Source organism: Merops nubicus, unplaced genomic scaffold, assembly GCF_000691845.1.
Source record: "Merops nubicus isolate BGI_N331 unplaced genomic scaffold, ASM69184v1 scaffold35211, whole genome shotgun sequence".
NCBI lineage: Eukaryota > Metazoa > Chordata > Aves > Coraciiformes > Meropidae > Merops > Merops nubicus.
Genome location: NW_008586871.1, coordinates 62,117 through 80,502, shown reverse-complemented (window position 1 = coordinate 80,502; position 18,386 = coordinate 62,117). Strand labels below are relative to the sequence as shown.

The following is an 18,386-nucleotide window of genomic DNA, read 5'->3' as shown; positions in this document are numbered from 1 at the left end:
ATTTGGGTTTATTTGTTTATTAGTTTTTTTGTTGTTGTTGTTTTTGGGGTTTTTTTTGTTTGGTTGGTTTTTTTTCCCCTCCCTCCCTCGCCCCTGCTGGCCGCGCGCCGGGTAGCGGGCAGGCGATAGCTGTCTCGCTGTGAACACGGGTTCGCCGCGTTTGAATCTGGCGCTGGGTCCCCGGGAACGCCCCCTGCCACATGGTCCTCTCGGACTCTCTGGCGAGAGCTGCCGGGTCCCTTCCCCCCTGCCTCGGCTCCCCCTGTCAGGGAGCCCCCGTCCTCCTCAGAAAGCCTCGAAAATGGAGGCAAAAAGCTCCGTTCTTGGCAGCAGAGAGTGCCGCTGTCCATATTATTTGCAAAGAGGTGTGTTTGTCCAGGTTTATCCTGAACATCCCTTCATGGTAAGACAATGAACAAGTTTTGTAGCTTCTCTTCGTTACACATATCTCCTCCTAAACATCCTCTTTTCAAGCCAGCTATCAGGTAGACCTATCATTCTCCTGCCTGTCCTCCTAAGTCCTGATAGATGATTTGTATACTACATTTGTCTAGATGACTTTTGTTAGGTCTCAAAATTCAATTTTCTTGTTTCTTACATGTACTGTTTCTGTTCTTCATGATACTGTTCCTTGTTCTCCATATTCTGCTCCAGTAACATCTGATTCTGCTGGCTCAGCATCTGAATCTGACTCAGGAGATGATGGTTTTCTTCTTCCAGATTTCCTTTTAGACGGGACAGCAGCTGTTAAACAAGATAAGATTATTCTCACCTCTGCATCTGGCTTCTCTGGAACAGCTACATAATTTAACACAACAGCACAGCAACCTAGGAATAGAAGTGATAAACTTCAAAATATATGGGATGTTATTATGACCACATAGCTTGACTTCCTATGCACAGTATACAAAAAAACTTTGCACAATGAATGTCAGCTCTCTAATAGGAACCCAGCAGTTATACCTGCCCATGGCTACTCACCTCACAGTGGTTATCCAGCTTGGTCAGAGAGATATCCATGGACTGGTGCTGTTCTTTCAGCTCATCATAGCGAGCCTGCCAGCGATTGAGCTCCAGCTGGGAGTTGTTCAAGGATGTTTTCAGCTCTTTAGTGTGTGAATGCAACCCTTCATACTCTGCCTTCAGTTGGTTGTGCAAGAAATTCACCCTAAACACAAAGAAGCCAGTAGGCTTGAAGGACACTTCACAGAATGCACCTCGCATTCAAAAACCACACCATGACTGTGCAGCTGTCACTAAATCAAACACTACGTTCCAAAGACTAACAAGACATTTTTATTCTAAGCATGTGACAAAATTTTATTTATAATGCTATTACTGCTTTCTTAAGTATTTCAAATACACAAGTATTGAAAGGAAAAAGAGATGAAACATAAAACTGCTATTTCCTCAATGTGTAAGAAACACACCAAAAATTTCTGAGGCACAAGTATTTAAGAGTATTTGGATATAAAAGCAGCTCTATTTGGCACAAATAAAGAACACTCAGAATTCCTGACGCATAAAACATTAAAGTGTCCTGAACTGTGAAACACTAATGTTGCCAAGTGATACCACGGCGTTCTATTCTAGCTTTTAGAAAATCTAAAAACGTCTACAAATCATGAAGACATAAAATTAAATAAATGTATAAACAAACTAATGAATAAATAAGCTTAGGTTTTGTACCTGCTGACAGATCAGCTAAGCCTTGTTCTCTGCTAGCACTGCAATCAACATTTTGCAACATTTTCCTTTGTCTCTAGAGAAATGAGCTGAAAACAGCAAGCATGAGGAAACCTTTGCAGAGCTCTGCAGTGTTCTGAAGTACATTACAACTGGGAGAGCATATGAAACTTCTGTGACTGAACTTAACATGCGATTTGTAAATATGATTCAATCTGACATTGCTTCACCTTGACATGACCTTGGTCCCTTATTTGTACCAACCATTTCTTAAAACACCTTAGTAGTATGAACCAGTTATAGCAAAGAGAGTTGCAGGTTGCAGGGGGGTGCTACTGCTGCGTTATGTAAAGTTTGGATGCTAGTTCACCAAAGGGCTTTTGACATGAGTTAACAGCTACCCACCAATCAATACAAATCGCTAAACCCATTTTTAATAACAAGAATCAAGTCTCTTCCAGGTATTAAGTATTAAGAAAGGCAGCTTTCTCTGGGTAGCAGAAATGGAACAGTAAATAGTAACTCCTAGAAGTAGGAGCTGTTTCACACAACTCTACATATTATTGGGGGTTTGGGGTATTTCTAGTTTTAGTTAAAGACAAGCACTTGGAAACAACTCATTACAGAAACATTTATGAACTGAACCAAACATGGAAGCCCATTTTGAATGAGAAAAAGTCCCAGGATCAGACCAAGTTTGAAGCACCAGAAAAACAGATCTGTTGACAGTGTCCATGAAGCGGATAACCTTAAAATGGGTTAAACAAAAATGATCAAATTAACAAAAAATAAATTGAGAAAAATTAAGACAATTTAATGAAGGCATTCTGGAGCAAGCAACTGCATGTTTTACATAATTGACTTTGCAATCATATAAACAAGAATTTAGCAAGGGAATGATACCTGTCCAGTTCCTCCCTCAGCTTCTGATTTTCCCCAGTGGTTATTGCATTTGATCTCCTCTCTTGTTGCAAAGCCTCTCTCTCAGTTTTTAAAACTATTTCCAACTCTTCCAGTTCTGCCTTGTGTTTCATTAAACTGTTGTACCTGCAAAAAGAGGCGCAGCATACTCTTAGCTTTCATTTAAGTGGTTTTCTTCCTCTAGTTTAAAGTTTCTAATAGTTAATAGGACAACAAACAAAGGATTTTTTTCTCTGCCTGCTTGGTTTCACACATCTGTGTGGTTAATGATTTTTTTTTTTTTTACCTCTGGTGGCCTCTGTCAGAGTCTGTGACAATACACATACACTAGCAGAAGCCACTGGGAATGCTGGTGCAGGGAATGTCAAAAGTCATTGTCATATTTTCCTGTGACTGTAATAAAAGGATCTCTGGGCAGATAAAGCTGTGCCAATCACAGAGAAACATCCTTCTAAGCAATTTTAACACAGCAACTAGATGGGAAGTGCAGCCCTGCTTGAAAAAGTTGGGGAGAACAAATATCATCTGTCTGTGACTCCCACCCCAGCGGAGATGAATGCAGAACACAGTTACTCTGCAGTCACAAAAACGCCAAAAATAAAAGCAGTAGACAGCACCAAAGACACTGACTCCAGCCAACTTGTTTTTCTTTCAGGCTACCATTCCCTTCATCCCAGGGTCAAATTACAGCCTGTCCCAAATTCCCTTCCATTGAAGTGCCACACAGAAAAGTACCTGTCTCCTAAACAAAAGCTGCTTTTTGCTATTCATTCCCAGTAACAGCAGTGGAGTTTAATTAACCTTATTTATTTGTTTTATTCCACCACTCAGCTCCAGCACATTACAAATTCAATGTCTGTACAACAAATGGAAGAACCTGAAAGCCAAGGAAGGTTTCATATCCAGCTCCAAGAAGGATTTAAGACAGACTGCATGCCAATCCAGAGCTTGAGAAGACAGTCGGTCCCTTGGCAGAGATTATTGTGGTTGCCTCTGCAGAAAGTGTGTTGTGAATTGTTTTGCTAATTATTATCTTATGAGGCTACTCTGTTAATTTTTACTCAACCATCTATTTTTAAAAGAGGGCTGCTTAGAGGGAAGCAGCATACTGGTCATGTTTCACCACCTTGGCCCACCTCCACATGCTGCCTTGAGCAGGAGAATCCCTCAGGCAGACCACAACTGCTCCCCTAGGTATTAGGTGAAAGGTAAGAATAGGCTGTCTGCAAAAATGCAAGTGAATCTGCATCTCTGGACCCCTACATGAAGTCCTCAGGTGAAATTTTCTTGTAGTCTTGATTCAGGGTGAAGTGTACCATCTGAGCAAGATTTGTGCAACCTGACAAGCTCTACCACCAGAGGCAAAGTTACCCATTCCTGTAGGCTGTTCCACACTCATATTCAGTACACTTCTTTAAGCATCAGGCATTTGGACAGAGGGGTTTAAAAAGAAAATTGTTATGTATGCAAATAAAATTGATTTTGGCTGTGCTGCTCTTTGCTCCTTTTGGATTTCACTCTTTCTGCTGCTTTGTCAGGAGAAATACTGTTGATAGGTAGTTGTGACTGAAAGAACTTGGAAAATGCTCAGCTATGGTAGAAAGCATGCAGCAAAAGGAACCCAGGAAAAGAATTACCAGCCAGCACTGGTAACAAATAATACAATTCCCTGCAATATGTAACCCTCCATAGCAGGGATTCTATTTTCCCAGTGTCTCTTCAGGATTAGACTTCTCCAGAGTAAGCCACAAAGAAATGCTCAAGGATTTGCTAATCAGCCATAGCTACAAAGCTATTACCTACCCTTAGTTACATGCAATACGTAATTTTAAAAATCAGCAAGAGTCCAGCCTTTCTATGTTCACTGAGACAGTCAGCTAAACACTGCAAAGATCAAGAAACTGCTATTAATAGTAACCGATCCTAACATCCTAACTCTCTTCACTTGGTCAAACCCACACGCCTGTGGTTTGCTGGTCTGTGAGAGACCATTTCTCTGCAGTTACACACAAGCCATTATTGAATCCCACTGCCTTGCTAACACTGTGCAGACAGAGCTGAGGGAGGTTTAATGACTTTTGCTCAGGTGCACAAAACAGTCTGTGGTTAGAACCCATCAGAGTGAACTACATAAGCCCTGGGGACCTTGGCTGTACACAGTGTGAGGAATCCACAAGCTAACTAAAGTCGACATGCATTTTTCTAGACAAGATGCAGTCACAAGTGCAGGGGTGCAATCCTGCCTTAAGCAACAGAACTACAGTTACAGTGCTGTCATCAGCTGAGAAAAAAAAGTTTCCTCAGAGTTGGGACAAGCAAAATCTGTCTCTTAGACACTGCACAGGCAAAATTTTTGTTTGCACGGAGCTGCTCTGAGAAAATTTAGCAGGTGGTGCATTCTAGATGAAGTTGAAAGTAAGGTATTTTATCCTAGCAGTTAAAATACCTCAGAGTGGCAGAAGAAAAGTGTTTTCTTACAGCTGTTTCTCTAACTTTCTCTCCTCTGCTCCCCTCAACCAGCTGACCTGCACAGAACACATGATGGAGGGAAAACAAAACACACCAAAAAAACCCAGTTTTTTGACAGCCAAGCGAAGACACAGGCTGTCCTTGGACAAGCCACCTTTATAAGTATCTTTTGAGACTGATCTGCTGAGAAGGACACTGCACTCTTAGGACTGCAAAAATCAGCCTGCTTTCAATATAGAAAAGGCCACCATCTGCTCCCCTTGCAACATCTCTCACTTCAGTCACATCTCAGTAACAGACAGTCCAAACTGTTAATGTTTACAATAGTGATCTGAGCATTTATTACTAGAGATAACCTATTTTTAGAAAACCACTTTTTCCTTAGGCTACAACTGTTTAATAATTGGCACCCATCAAGAAAAGAAAGAACTCAGCAAACTGCCTCAACACACCACAGTGTGATAATCTCAAGCAAAGCCTGAAATCAATGGGAACTATTAATCAGTCTGAGAGAGACTTGGTAAGCAGGAACAGTGTCTGTGTAATCACTTACAGCTCATTTAGTTGACAGCCAAGCAGCTGTCCTGTCACACAGCCCTGGTGGATATTTTAATCACAATAGGTTTATTTCTGTACTTCATCAAAACCTACCACACACTGCACACTGTACTGCCAGCTCCTTCAAATTTGGGGAAGAGAAGTTCAGCACCAGTTTCTAGTTTGTCCTCAAAGATCACTACTGAGATGCTCTGAACCCTACTCATGGTCTTGCACAGAAACTGAATGTCAGCACAGATACATTGAAGAAAATCACTGAATGGCATAAGAAAAGTTTTCAGGGGTAGGAGAGCAGCATTTATTTAGTAGTACATTACTATATTGTTTGATCCATGCATAATTGACAGCAAATGACAGTGACTAGAAACTAAGCAATAAACAGATTACTCTGATTTCATTATTAAATTTAAGGTCTTGAAACAAAAGCCTGAGACTGAGTGAACTAGAAGAAAATAAATCATACATCACTATCTTACAGCTAGCCCAATATGGCTTCCTTCAGAGAGCCTTCGTCGTAAGGCTGATGCCATACAGAGTCTTCAATGATTTAAATTCCTCAAGATACACACTACTCACACACAGGTAACTATCTAGGTGACATACAGACCTTACTGTATGACTAGAAAAGATACCCTACAGAGCAGAACTGGGAGAATCTTCCTAAGGAACCATGTTACTATAGCACTAAATGTAGTAAGAGCATTTAAGGTACTTCTGACAAATTATTCGCAAGACCCAAGCCCATATTTGCTAAATATCACCAGAGTCATCTGTGGTCTGCCAGCTTTAGAGGTCTAGAATCTACAGCTTTGCAAATATTCTCATCTAATCTCCTGATGAGAGCAAGAATGAAAGGTATTTTCAGAGGAACAACTTAGTTTCCATGTAACTGAAGACCAACATTTAAGGCTAAAATCTTAACATGGGCACATTCTGGCTACACTACACGCCTGAGCAGTGAGCGTACCTCTCACCCAGACCTTTGTGCTCCAGATCCAGGTTTTTGTGTAATGCTTTCAGGCAGCTGTGCTGGTTTATTAGCATTTCATATTCTGCAGACTGCCGTTCGTGCAGTGAAGCAAGGTGTTCATGGTCCTGAAGCAACGACTCATACTCAGCTTTCAGCTGCTCCTTCTGCTTCAGTAGATTTTCATTCTCATTCTCCTTGGCTGTCTGCTGATTTTGGAGTAAAGTATTCTGAGCCATCAGTGAAGAACTCTGGGAGCTGAGGGTTGAATTTTCTACCTAAAGTTTCTCAAATAAAAAGCAAGTGTTACTTATTTACACCTACTGGCACATATAACAAACATTTAGCAGCAGCTTGTACCTGTATAGAGTTAATCAAGAATGTATCCATTGCTCTCTAGACATAAGACATCTCTGGACAATCTGGCATCAATTTGGTATTACTGCTAATAGTATGCACCATATAAAACCTTGCTATCAGCAGTCCTGGGAGCTGATGTATGTTCTTCCAATTTCTTCCTCTCTCTTTCACAGCCAGACCATTAACAGAATTAAAAACCAAAGACCCTTTATTCCAGAAGTGCAACATACGGATTTTACTGTATTGATTTAAAAATTTTATTCTCTAAATAACTACTTAATGCAGACAGCTACCAGACATAAGCTACAGAGCAAGCTTTTCTCCTAGCCTGGAGAAATTCAGACCTCCAACTGAGCTGCACCTTACAGGCCTCATCATTACACCATTACACCAGCCTACCAATACAAACATTTTCTTAGTCATCTTCTCTACACTACTATAACCAAAATCCAGTCTCCTGGCACAGAGGCACAAGATTGTCCTGACCTGGAGCTTGGCCGTCTGTGTCTGCAGGGCAGTGTTGTGCTCCTGAAGGAAGACGTTTTGCTTCTGTAGTGTCAGTATCTGATTGTTGAAGGAGACATTCTGTGATTCCAAATGCTTCAGCTGTTCTTTAAGCAGCTGCTTCTCAGTATGCAGGGCTGCATTCTGAAAGAAAGATGGCATTGAAGGGGTGATAAGAAGAAATGAAACAGCTGTCCTGATCATTTGGAGTCCTATCAAAGATGAGAATCAATTAGCAATGAACATTCTGTAGCAAATGTGCAAGAGCAAACTCTTCCCCCAGCATTAAATGAAGGTAGGACAGATGTTATACACAGGATTAATCCCTCAGTGGTGTTATACAAGACAAGTATAGCATTAAAGTCCCAAGCAGTTCTAAAAGATATCCGAGGAATTTGGTATTATGTGCTCCAGAAAATCTACCAGATTCATATAAACTCAAAAATCTAGTTCCAAAAAACCCACTTATGATTGCAAGGGGAGTCTGAGAGAACAAGAAATAGGAGAAGACTCACATTCCTTTCCAGTTCAATTGCCCTGTCCTTCAGTTTCAGCAGCTCCATGGTAGCTTCTCGGTGCCCAGTTTCCAATTTCTCATTCATTCGGTGGTTAGGAATTGGTTTCTCTGCAGAATACCTCAGTGACTTCTGAGCATACTGCCCATCCTGTTGACTCTGCTTAAGTGCATCAAAGTCCTTCTTTACCTGCAAATCCAGCAAGCAAGAGCCTTCAACACTGATTTAACCACAGGATTTGATATCAAAAATCACAGGATATGCAGTTCCTCACTTTCGCTGTAGGGACTTTAAGGGATTTCACAACCATTACCCTTACTTCACAGATAGGGAAGCTGAGACACGGGTGGATGAACCCACGTTTCTTGGCCAAGAGTCAAGTGCCCTTTGACTCAAGTTCACTGTCACCTAGAAAACAGGCTGTTCTTAAGAGAGGTGTTTCAACTGTAGTCTTCCTTAGCCTATGCTTTCATTACACAAGGCAGAAAAACAAAACCATGGCAATGAAAAAAGATGCAAAACCAGATCTGCAAATAGTGGTTACGTTAAGAAAAAAACCTCTTGCTGTGCCCCTAGGCCAACAATTTTTCTGAAGTTGGTGCCATTATATAAAAATGGACAAAAAGAAAGCAGTCCTGTCAAAAAAGGTTTTGGGGAAGTATGTGTGTGGAGGGTGTGTGGGCAAAGTAGAGATAACTTGTTCTTTTAGAGCTTTAAAAAGAAAAGGCGTGTGACTGCAGGACCACATTGTGAACAATTAAAATTCAGTTAACTTCTTACCATATTTAGATCATTCTGTAACTGCTGGTTCAAGTTCAGAGCATCTTTCACTTGAGCTTCCAGCACCGCAATCTTCTCCTCTTTCACAGCTAGTGTTGTTTTCAGTGCTGATTCAGTTCTGCTCTCCAGAATCTTGTATTTTCTGAAAGGCATGAGAATAGCTGTCCAATGTCTGCCACAAGGATGAGCCACCACCTACACAGGAGACTTCACCTATTCTGAATCTCACCACATGTTACATTATATGTGCTTGCTTCTTCAGGAAAAGCATTTCCTCTACTGCCACAGATCACTACTGGCTGGGAAATCTGCTTTTGGTAAATCCAACCAGTTTCAGTAGATGTAACACCAACATAGTTCTACAGAAATAGCTAAGAGCCACATAACTTATTTTCTTTTAAGTTTTTCCCTTTTCCCACTAATTACATTAGAGAACTTTCTTCTCGTTGCTCTTTTGTACAGTCCTGACAAGGAGAAAAATCCACAGTAGATTCTAAAGACTCCTACAAGATGGGTATGTTTCTCTAATTAGGTCTTACCAATAGCCCTATATACACATGGGTTGTTGGAGTTCTGTTGTTACTTGTTATTGTTTATATTGTTATTTGTTATTCTTTGTTATTATTTTTTTATTGCCAAGGAATTTCTTGCAATCCAGAATTTCTTAGACAATATCTATGTTTATATTCACAGGTGACTGGATCATTAATTACATGAATAATGACAGACACTGTTTAATAGACACTATTCTTACTTGTAAAGAGAATATGAGGAGGAGCACACACTGAAAGAGCTCTGCCAGGGAGCTAAGGGGGGACTGTAGTAACCCTGGCTGGCATGGAGACAGAACATGGCATATCTGCCTTTCATCGAAGAAAAAGTTTTGCAAAACTTGCATTATACTGCCGAGCTTGATACAAAAAAAATATGCTTTTTGTCCAAAATTGGTAAGGGTTGTTGAAGGCAGATGAGAACCAGAGGGAAAGGCAAAGGGCTTAAGTTAGGCTGAGGAAAGGCCAGCAGAGTCAAAAGAACGACTACGAGAGCTCAGTTTCCTTACGTGTCATCATTGCCATTGTCATCCTGTAGCAGCAGCTCTTTGTTCAATCCGATCTTCTCCAGTTCCTGGCTCAGTTTGTCCAGCTCACTAGACAACTGTTGACTCTTCAGTTTCTCCAGGACCAAATCCTGTAACAGCACTATCAGGATTAGTTGCTCTGCAAAGAGTGGTGATAATTATCCAGCAATATAGATTTTTTTTAAAGTACTGAAAAAAATCATTGGATAAAATCCTAGTTCCAAGAAGGTCAGCTAAAATTCTTCATCAGTGACAGCTGAGTGCAGATTTAAACTGATTGCTTTTATTTATAGTTTATTAAATCTGAAGAATGCTTCTTTTGGCTTTTGTCTTGCTCACTGTACTGAATTACTGCTGTCAACACCGGCATTCTGCCTGCCTGCCAAAAGTGGGAGCCTGTGCAGGCCAGGAGACAACCTGCCCTTGCGCCACAAAAGGGACATGTGCAAGTCAGGGGACACCAGCAGAGGGAGTTCCCACCTCTCAGCTAGGACAAAAAACCCTGCTGAAAAGCCCTGCCAACACTGGCACACACAGAAGTGACAGGACTTCAGTAAAAAAGTTCCCTGAGGTGATATGCTTAAAATGTTATTACCAAGGGACTTGGTAAGAGTGACTCTGAGTTTCTGACATATGGTAAATTAACACCAAAATTAAAAATGCATAATGACCTTGTCCTGTAAGAAACAGGACAGCTCTGGAAACTAGACTGTGGTCACTTCCTCTGCTATCTACCCCCCTGCTCTGGTTTCCTTTAGGTTTCTTTGGAATAAACTTAAGCAGAGCCAGACAACAAAGACATACAAGGAGGATATCTGACAGAATCATACCTGAAGGTTCCAGAGTTTGACAACCCAAACAAAGTGAAAAATTTTTTCCTAATATCCCATCTAAACCTCCCCTGGCACAACTTGAGGCCACTTCCTCTTGTCCTATTGCGTATGACCTAGGAGAAGAGGCCAGCACTCACCTCTGTACAACTACCTGATAGAAATTTGTGGAAAGTGATATGGTCTCCTCTGAGCCTCCTGTTCCCCAGGCTAAACAGCCCCAGTTCCCTCAGCCACTCCTCATAACACTTGTTCTCTAGGCCCTTCAGCAGCTGAACTGTGCTGCTTTGGACCTGCTCCAGCATCTTAATGTCCTTCTTGTAGTGAGGGACCCAAAACTGCATTCAGTACTCCAGATGCAGCCACACCAGTGCCAAGTACAGGAGGACAATCACCTCTCTAGTCCTGCTGACTACACTATTCCTAATACAAGCCAGGACAGTGTTGGCCTTCTTGGCCACCTGGGCACACTGCAGGCTTATATTCAGCCAGCTGTAGACCAACACCCCCAGGTCTTTTTCTGCCATGCAGCTTACCAGCTGGTCTTCCCCAAGCCTGCAGTGCTGCGTGGGGTTGTTCTGATCCAAATGCATGACCCAGCACTTGGCCTTGTTGAACTTTATACAATTGGCCTCAGCCCATCAATCCACCCTGTCCAGGTCCCTCTGAAGAGCCTTCCTACCTTCAAGCATATCTACACTCCTGCCCAGCTTTCTATCATCCATAAACTTACTGACGGTGCACTCAATCCCCTCATGCAGATCACTGACAAAGACATTAGAGAGAACAGGCCCCAGCACTGAGCCCTGGGGAAAACCGCTTGTGACTGGCTGCCAAATGGACTTAGTGTCATTCACTACAACAGTTTGGGCCCAGCCACTGTTCCACCCAGCAAAGAGTACCCTCGTCTAAGCCATGAACATCCAGTTTCTCCAGGAGGATGCTGTGGGAAATGGTGTCAAAGACTCTACTGAAGTCCAGGTAGGCAACATCCACAGCCTTTCCCTCATCCACTAAGTGGGTCACCTTGTCATAGAAGGAGTTAGTCAAGCAGAACCTGCGTTTCATGCTGAACTATGCTGACTGGGCCTGAACTCTTGGTTGGCTACTGTACTAGTCTTGCTAAAATTATTTATTTGATTGAGCTACCACAGCACCAGCCATTTTCCTTTAAATGTTCTTTCACAGGAAATCCTGTTTCCAGAAGGACAACAGCAGCTGGGGCAGGCAATGAGAGCAAGCTGCAACAACCTGAATCTGCTCGTGGGCCACTTACAAGAGCGTCAGGTTCTGGCACAACATCATTACTTTGCCAGTGTCCTAATGCAAATTGTGTATTTTTTAAAAGATCACTTCTAGGAAAACTGCAATTCCTTCATTCTGCAGAGCAGGAGGTGCTGGAAGACATCATTGCTGCCAGACATCATTGCTGCCTAACAACAGAGCTGATTAGAATGTTCTTGCTCTCCAGGGAAGCTTTTGGGGGAAAATGCTATAGGTAGTTGTAAAGCAACATGTTGGTGCAACTGTTAGTGAAAGGCTTAGGCTGGTCATGTGGGATGGTTCTTGCCTTAGCCAAGTCTGTTTCAGAACAGGGATGTTAATGTGTCCTCAACAAGTGTTCTGATTTCTAGGCTTAAGAGTCAATCTCCCTTGCTGAAGCTCCCATGTTAGCAAAGAATTTTGTGGTCACAGGGTTAGAGTATCAAAAGTATCAAAGTCTTTGGTTTACAGCTATCATGTGGGAGCTGTGTTAAAACCCTATGCTACCTGAAAAAAAAAAAAAAGTCACTGAGAGAGGTTGTGGATACAAAGCAGAGCATTGCGGTTTGGGCAGGTTCTACTTTCCAAGGCAACATTACCCAGTGATGGCTCTAAAGACTGTAAAGATATCCTAGCTCATGTATTAAGTAGTCTTTGGACAGATGTCTCCCCTTTGGTACTTCACAGAGCTGAAATAAAAAAGCACCACAGTGAAAACACTAAGATTATTCTGTTTACCTCTCTCAACGTAGCTAGTGTTCTTTTATCAATTGTAACTTGCTTTATGAGATCTTTATTGTCCTTTTCAAATTCTTTCAGCTTATTAGATGAATCTCTGAATCGAGCTATTTCCTTTTCTAGTGTCTTGTTTTCTTTCTCAGCAACTGCCAGCTTTACTGTACTATCATCCAAAATAGCATCTTTCAGCTCCACTTGTTGCCAAAGTCGTTTTGCTTCTTTCTCCAGCATTTTTTTATCTTTCTCAAGCTGAGACATTTCTTGTTCTAGGGCTTTGTTCTCCTTTTCTAACCTCTCCAACCGTTTGGCAGAAATCTTTAGCTCCTCAAGATTTTTCTGGAGGACCTGATTTTCACTCTCCATTCCCTGTACTTCTTTTTCTAAGTCCTGGATCTTTTTGTTGCTGTTCTCCACGATTTGCTGAAGTCTCTGGTTTTCAGAGTTGACACTCTGATAGCTTAGCTCCAGCCTCTCTGACTTCTTGCTCATTGCTTTTAACATTTCCACATTCTTTCTTAAGTCCTCTTTCTCCCTCTGCAAATCTTTATTTTCTGCTTCTATTTGTGCCATTTTTGTGCTGGTAAATCTCATAGTCTCCACCACTCTCCTAAGCTCCAGATTTTCTTCATCCAATTGCTTGTTGTCCCTTTCCAGGTCCCCAAGCCGGATAGAAATGTTCTGCAGTGTGTCCAGGGATTTCCTCAGCTTCCTATTTTCCACTTCCAGATCCCCATTCTCCTGTTCAAGAACTTCCACTTTTTCTGCCACTACCTTCATTGCTGCTGCCTTCTTTGTGAGCTGTTCGTTCTCCCTCTCCAGCCGATGGAGCTCTTTTTCCATTTCTTCTACTCTTTCCACTTTTTCTTTAACGTGGTCAAAATCCTTTTGCAATTGTTTCTTCTCAAATTCCAGCTTGCTCAGTTTGCTGCTAGTCTCTGTAACTGTTTCATGAAGGATCTTGTTCTCTTTTTCAATATCTTTCACTCTTGCCTCACTGCTCACTTGAGATCTTTGCCTCAGAGATAAGACCACTTGATTAAGGTGATCATTTTCTTGTTTAAGGTCCTTTATCTAAATGAACAATAAAAAAGTCGTGCAAATATCAATCATCTACCTTACGAAGTGCAGTATAAACTACCCTCAAATCAGACAGAGGACTGTTAAGAAAACCACATTCCTCTAATCCAAGACACATTTCTCAACAGTTTTCCCTGACTGAAACCAACAACCCAAACTCATGAAAAAAACTGATCTCTGGCAACCTGTGATTCTAACAAGTTACAAGTAATGCTGTCTCCCTACTACTGGCTAAGAAGGTCAAGGCAGAGCAATAAAGTAGTCACAGGATACCTTCAGAGAACACCTTGGAGAAAATGCTTTCTTAGGAATCTTTCCTAGTAAAGGGTATCTTTCTGTCTAGGTTTACATTCATCTTTCAGATCAGAAGATACAAATTATCTCTGATAAGTCACCAGAACTCAAAAATGTTTGAAAATTTCCTGCAGTTACAGCTCTCATTAAGGATACACTTTCTTTTAGAACAGTGCACTTACCCCACTGGTCAAGTTTCAGCTGAAGCAACTGTGATTTAGACTGCAATTTGCATTTGCTTTTTATCTAGACAACACTAGAGAAATCAAAAAGGACTTAGACCTGAAAAAAAAATCAGAATCTGCCCTTTTATGATGATTAAGGATACTTCTGAATTTACTTCTTGCCCTACCTGGGAAGCTTTCATTCTTACCACAAAGAGTCTGTATGTGTTCTAACTGAAAAGTAGGGCTTTGGTGATAAAGTGCAGTTTCCCAGGTAGAAGTCTAGGTAAAAATTGTTCAAGATAAGAGATTTTGTTATTTAATCTTCACACCACAAAACTTGAAGTAAATTTTAATACAGGTTGAAAATATACAGACCAGTATAATGATCTGTGTCTGTATTTTCTTTATTAGTCAAATACAGACGATACCTTGCATAAACCTGTAATAAGATAGTTTCAAGGCATTGCACAATCTGCAGCACAGTAGTAAAAGCTGAAGGGCATTTAAAATATCAGTCCAGAGGATATAAATGCTTTCCTCGCATCTTTTTTAAACAGAGGAAAAAAAAGGCTGAGTGGCTAAAAAACACCCTCCAACTAAACCAATCAAGACATACAGCTGGCAGAACAGCAATCTTCTGCAATAAAGTGGGCTTTTATTTGCACATCCTGAAACTAGTTGGTGTCCCATTTAGTAAGATCCAGGGCTTTTCTCCCCCAGAGAGAGAAGGTCTGTCCTTGCAACAGCCTGAAGATCCTCCTATAGTAACAGTGGCAGGAGCTAGCAAAACATGCTGGGCTCTTTTACTTCAAGAGGCCTTTTGCCTACATTTAAACAAGTTCAGCCTGCACTTAATAGCTCTCAAATCGCCCTATCTCCCCGAGAGAATCAGATGCTCTAAATGGTATCAAACTACCACTACTGAGCATATACTTTTATATTACATTTGTGAAGTTTGCACCTGTCTGTCTTTGTCAGCTTTTAGAGTCTCCACGATGACTTGTAGCTGTTCTTTATCTTTTATCAGCTCCTCACTCAAGCTCTCGAGATCTTGATTACTCTGCTTCTCTTTTTCAATTTGATTTTGCAACTTCTCAATCTGTGTAGAGAGAACATAGCAAAACACAACAGCCTCAGCTTGGCACAATGACTGTTTGCACTGTAAGTTATTTTGAAGACCAGAGAGGAATGAGATGGGGACTACAGCTGAAAGATGTAAGCCTTCCTTTCTGCAGGAACAGAAGAAAAGCACTGGAGTTTCCAAGTTTGTCTTCCCTCTCCCTGAGTTCTGCTTGCCTTCTGTTTTTCCCAGCAGGTGACAATATTTGATTAAAAAAATTAATGAATGAGGTCCCAGTCCCCAGCCTTACTCCCTCCTCCTAAATGTTGTAATGACAATAAAATGAATCCCTAAAAAGCAGTAGCTCTTCAGTACTTAGAAGCAAGAGGTGCAGAGATGTAGGCTCCCCAAGTCGAAAAGTATTTCTTCTAACACTTATAAAATACTGAGTACCTACAGCTCTGCACAAGTATTAGCTCTTTTTTTTTTTTTTTTTGTACGTTGGTATTATGAACTCTGTCAACAGTGAAACTGCTAGTGAAAAAGGTATTAAACAGTAATTCTTACAAGTGGGAAATAGCTGGAGGCTGGGCAATGCCTATATCAACATGTGGCTCATTACAGGAAGTGTTTAAACAAGCAGGGGCTACCCAGATTGGAGATAAGAAGGGCTTAACAGTTAGAAATGTAACCATGTTAAGGTTCATTGGTCTCAAAGGAGCTGTTGAGAGAGAGCTGGAACAAACTCAGTAACTCAGCAGTAGCTGGTCTTCATTAGCACCTCCCAAAAAACTGGCGACAAGTGAAAAACTACTGTTTACAGCTTTTTTCAGTCCAATAAGTCAGGAATGCAGAGAAAACTACTTGACTGTGCCTGAAAGGAGAGTTTTCTATTATTAGCTCCTCTGAAAACCTTGCAAGAAAGGAAAAAAGAGGTATGACTTTTCCTTCCTATAATTTTGTCTTGTACCTGGAATAATCCTGCTCTGGCTACATGATCCTTCCCAGCACTAGATCAGTAAGATAGCCAAGCATACTCAAAGAACAATTTTTGGAAGTCTCAGACAGTGGATGAAATCTGACTTCAGTTAAACAACTTTATGGAGGCAAGATTTTACTAGGGGCATCTCAGGAAATTTTAAAAAAAAAAAAAAAAAAAAAAAAAATCAAACCCAAACCAAAACCACAGGCACAGAACACTTGTGAAAAGCACTACTTTATCTGTTATTCTATTTATATGTGCTTGCCTTAGAAGTCCTTAAGAACTGTTGCTCTCTCCTTCTGCCTACTGTAGGAACTGTTCTGCAATGAGTCAGAGACTTCCCCTGTTATCACCCTTTCTCCTAGCACGCCCTCCTGTGGACATGCACACTCTCTAATTAAGGGGATACATGTGTGAGAGAAATACAAAAACATGTTTCAAAAACCCCAAAGCAAAACAAATTCAAACATCTCAAATCAAGATTATTTTACATATCATGCAGCAGGTCTCTGAATGTCTCACAGACTATAGGGTACTGTCTACTATCTTTTCCTCCAGATCTCCCTGAATGGGAGGTGAAGTCCATCAACAACCTGACTGACCTGTGGTATTCAGTCAACAGCTCAACTGTTTCTCTGGTGAAGAGTCCATTTCATTTCAATTGCTCTTAGCAGTATTTTTACCTGCCATTTTTGGGCTGCTATATATAGTGCCCTCTTTCACCACATAAGCATTCCCATCTACTGTTTTTTTTGCCTTATTTAACTACCAGACCTGTAGGTGACCCCACCATGTCAAAGCATTCATCGTCAAAAACATCAGACCAATTCCAGAATCACAACTGTTGGCACCAATACAGTGCCATAACAAGAGGTGCCCACAGGAATGTGCTTGGGCCAAAGCCAAAGGTTGACCACAGCTGTTCAAGTGACTTAAATTGCTGCACACCACAGGTATCTGCTGAGCACTTTATATGTGTTGATCTCAAATTCTAAGTATGTAAATTAGAGCTGGAATGAATTACTCATAAGCAACAGGTCATAAATCGGAGTGTGGAAGCAGAAATACGGTGATCTGAATTTTCCTTGATCACAGAAGAAAGCCAAGAAGCAGAACCAGTCTTTCAATTTGGCAAAAGAATCTCTTCAGAACATTGAATGATCTAGTGATGGGTACCTGTTCTCCTTGGCAAAGAAGCTGGCACTCTGCTAGCTAAAATCTGGTAACCCAGGACCAGCATTTCATATCCAGATTCCTTCTCCTCTTGTCCTTTAAAGCATTCAGTTAGTCCATAGGCAGGCCAGAGAGACTGAAATCTTTGTGTCAATGTCTCACAGAAGTTACAGTAGTAAGGGGGAAAGGACAATGATCCTTATATTCTGCATAAGGTAGGAACATGGAAAAAACTGACATAGACATTTTCTAAAACTCAGGCTAGTGGGCATCCTCTTTCTCCACCAGCACTTGACTCAATCAGAGTTCAGGATGCAAGTTACCAGCCAGACAACAATACAGTTAGTGGTTGGAGGTAAACTGAGCACACTGTGTCTCACAAGGACAGGCACCAAGCTGGCAGTTGAGCTAAGTGTAAGCACAGGTAATAATAGTGTATAACGCATGTATATATAAAAATAAATTTTGAAAGTGATGACTTGTGTGTTTGTTACAAAGGTTAAAAGAACCCAGATCTTTGCAGAGGGAGACACTAGAGGACTTCTAATAGCCAAAAGGACAAGAGGAAAAGAGAGAGCAGATCCAGGACTACAGACAGCAAAAAAAAAAAAAGACTTATTTTAAAATATAGTAACCTGAATTCACCTGTGTGATTTATTTTACTTGCATGGTAAAAATATCAAAACTTTCAAACAAAATATTACAATGTGGCCATGGCTTCCTTGCCTAGTGGTGACTGCCATAAGATGACAAAAAGTGACACAATCAACAGTACAATCTGAGAATGGTACACAAGCACTGAAAGACAGCTTTTATGAAACAGGAACAATCACTTTTGTTTACAGCAATGTACAGAAGTACCAGTGGAGTGCAACAGAATACACCAACGTTAGAATGCAGTTAAATAGGTGGGCCCAAAACCCTGCCCAGGCTTCTGGGGCACATGGGTGAATTCTTTGCAATC

At 41.1% G+C, this 18,386-nt stretch overlaps 1 protein-coding gene across 1 annotated transcript in view; it reads right to left on the bottom strand.

Moving 5' to 3' along the window:
• Window positions 1-594: 594 nt before the first annotated feature.
• The window catches only part of CCDC88C (coiled-coil domain containing 88C), a gene marked incomplete at its 5' end in the record, with an annotated part of 72,830 nt that continues 55,038 nt past the window's right edge, over window positions 595-18,386 (bottom strand). Inside the window, 10 exons of the mRNA XM_008948774.1 lie at window positions 595-744; window positions 982-1,168; window positions 2,590-2,733; window positions 6,602-6,879; window positions 7,448-7,609; window positions 7,981-8,169; window positions 8,761-8,902; window positions 9,821-9,948; window positions 12,670-13,740; window positions 15,169-15,306. Of these exons, the coding sequence (XP_008947022.1) occupies window positions 595-744; window positions 982-1,168; window positions 2,590-2,733; window positions 6,602-6,879; window positions 7,448-7,609; window positions 7,981-8,169; window positions 8,761-8,902; window positions 9,821-9,948; window positions 12,670-13,740; window positions 15,169-15,306 (2,589 nt within the window). The remainder of the gene's footprint in view (window positions 745-981; window positions 1,169-2,589; window positions 2,734-6,601; window positions 6,880-7,447; window positions 7,610-7,980; window positions 8,170-8,760; window positions 8,903-9,820; window positions 9,949-12,669; window positions 13,741-15,168; window positions 15,307-18,386) is intronic.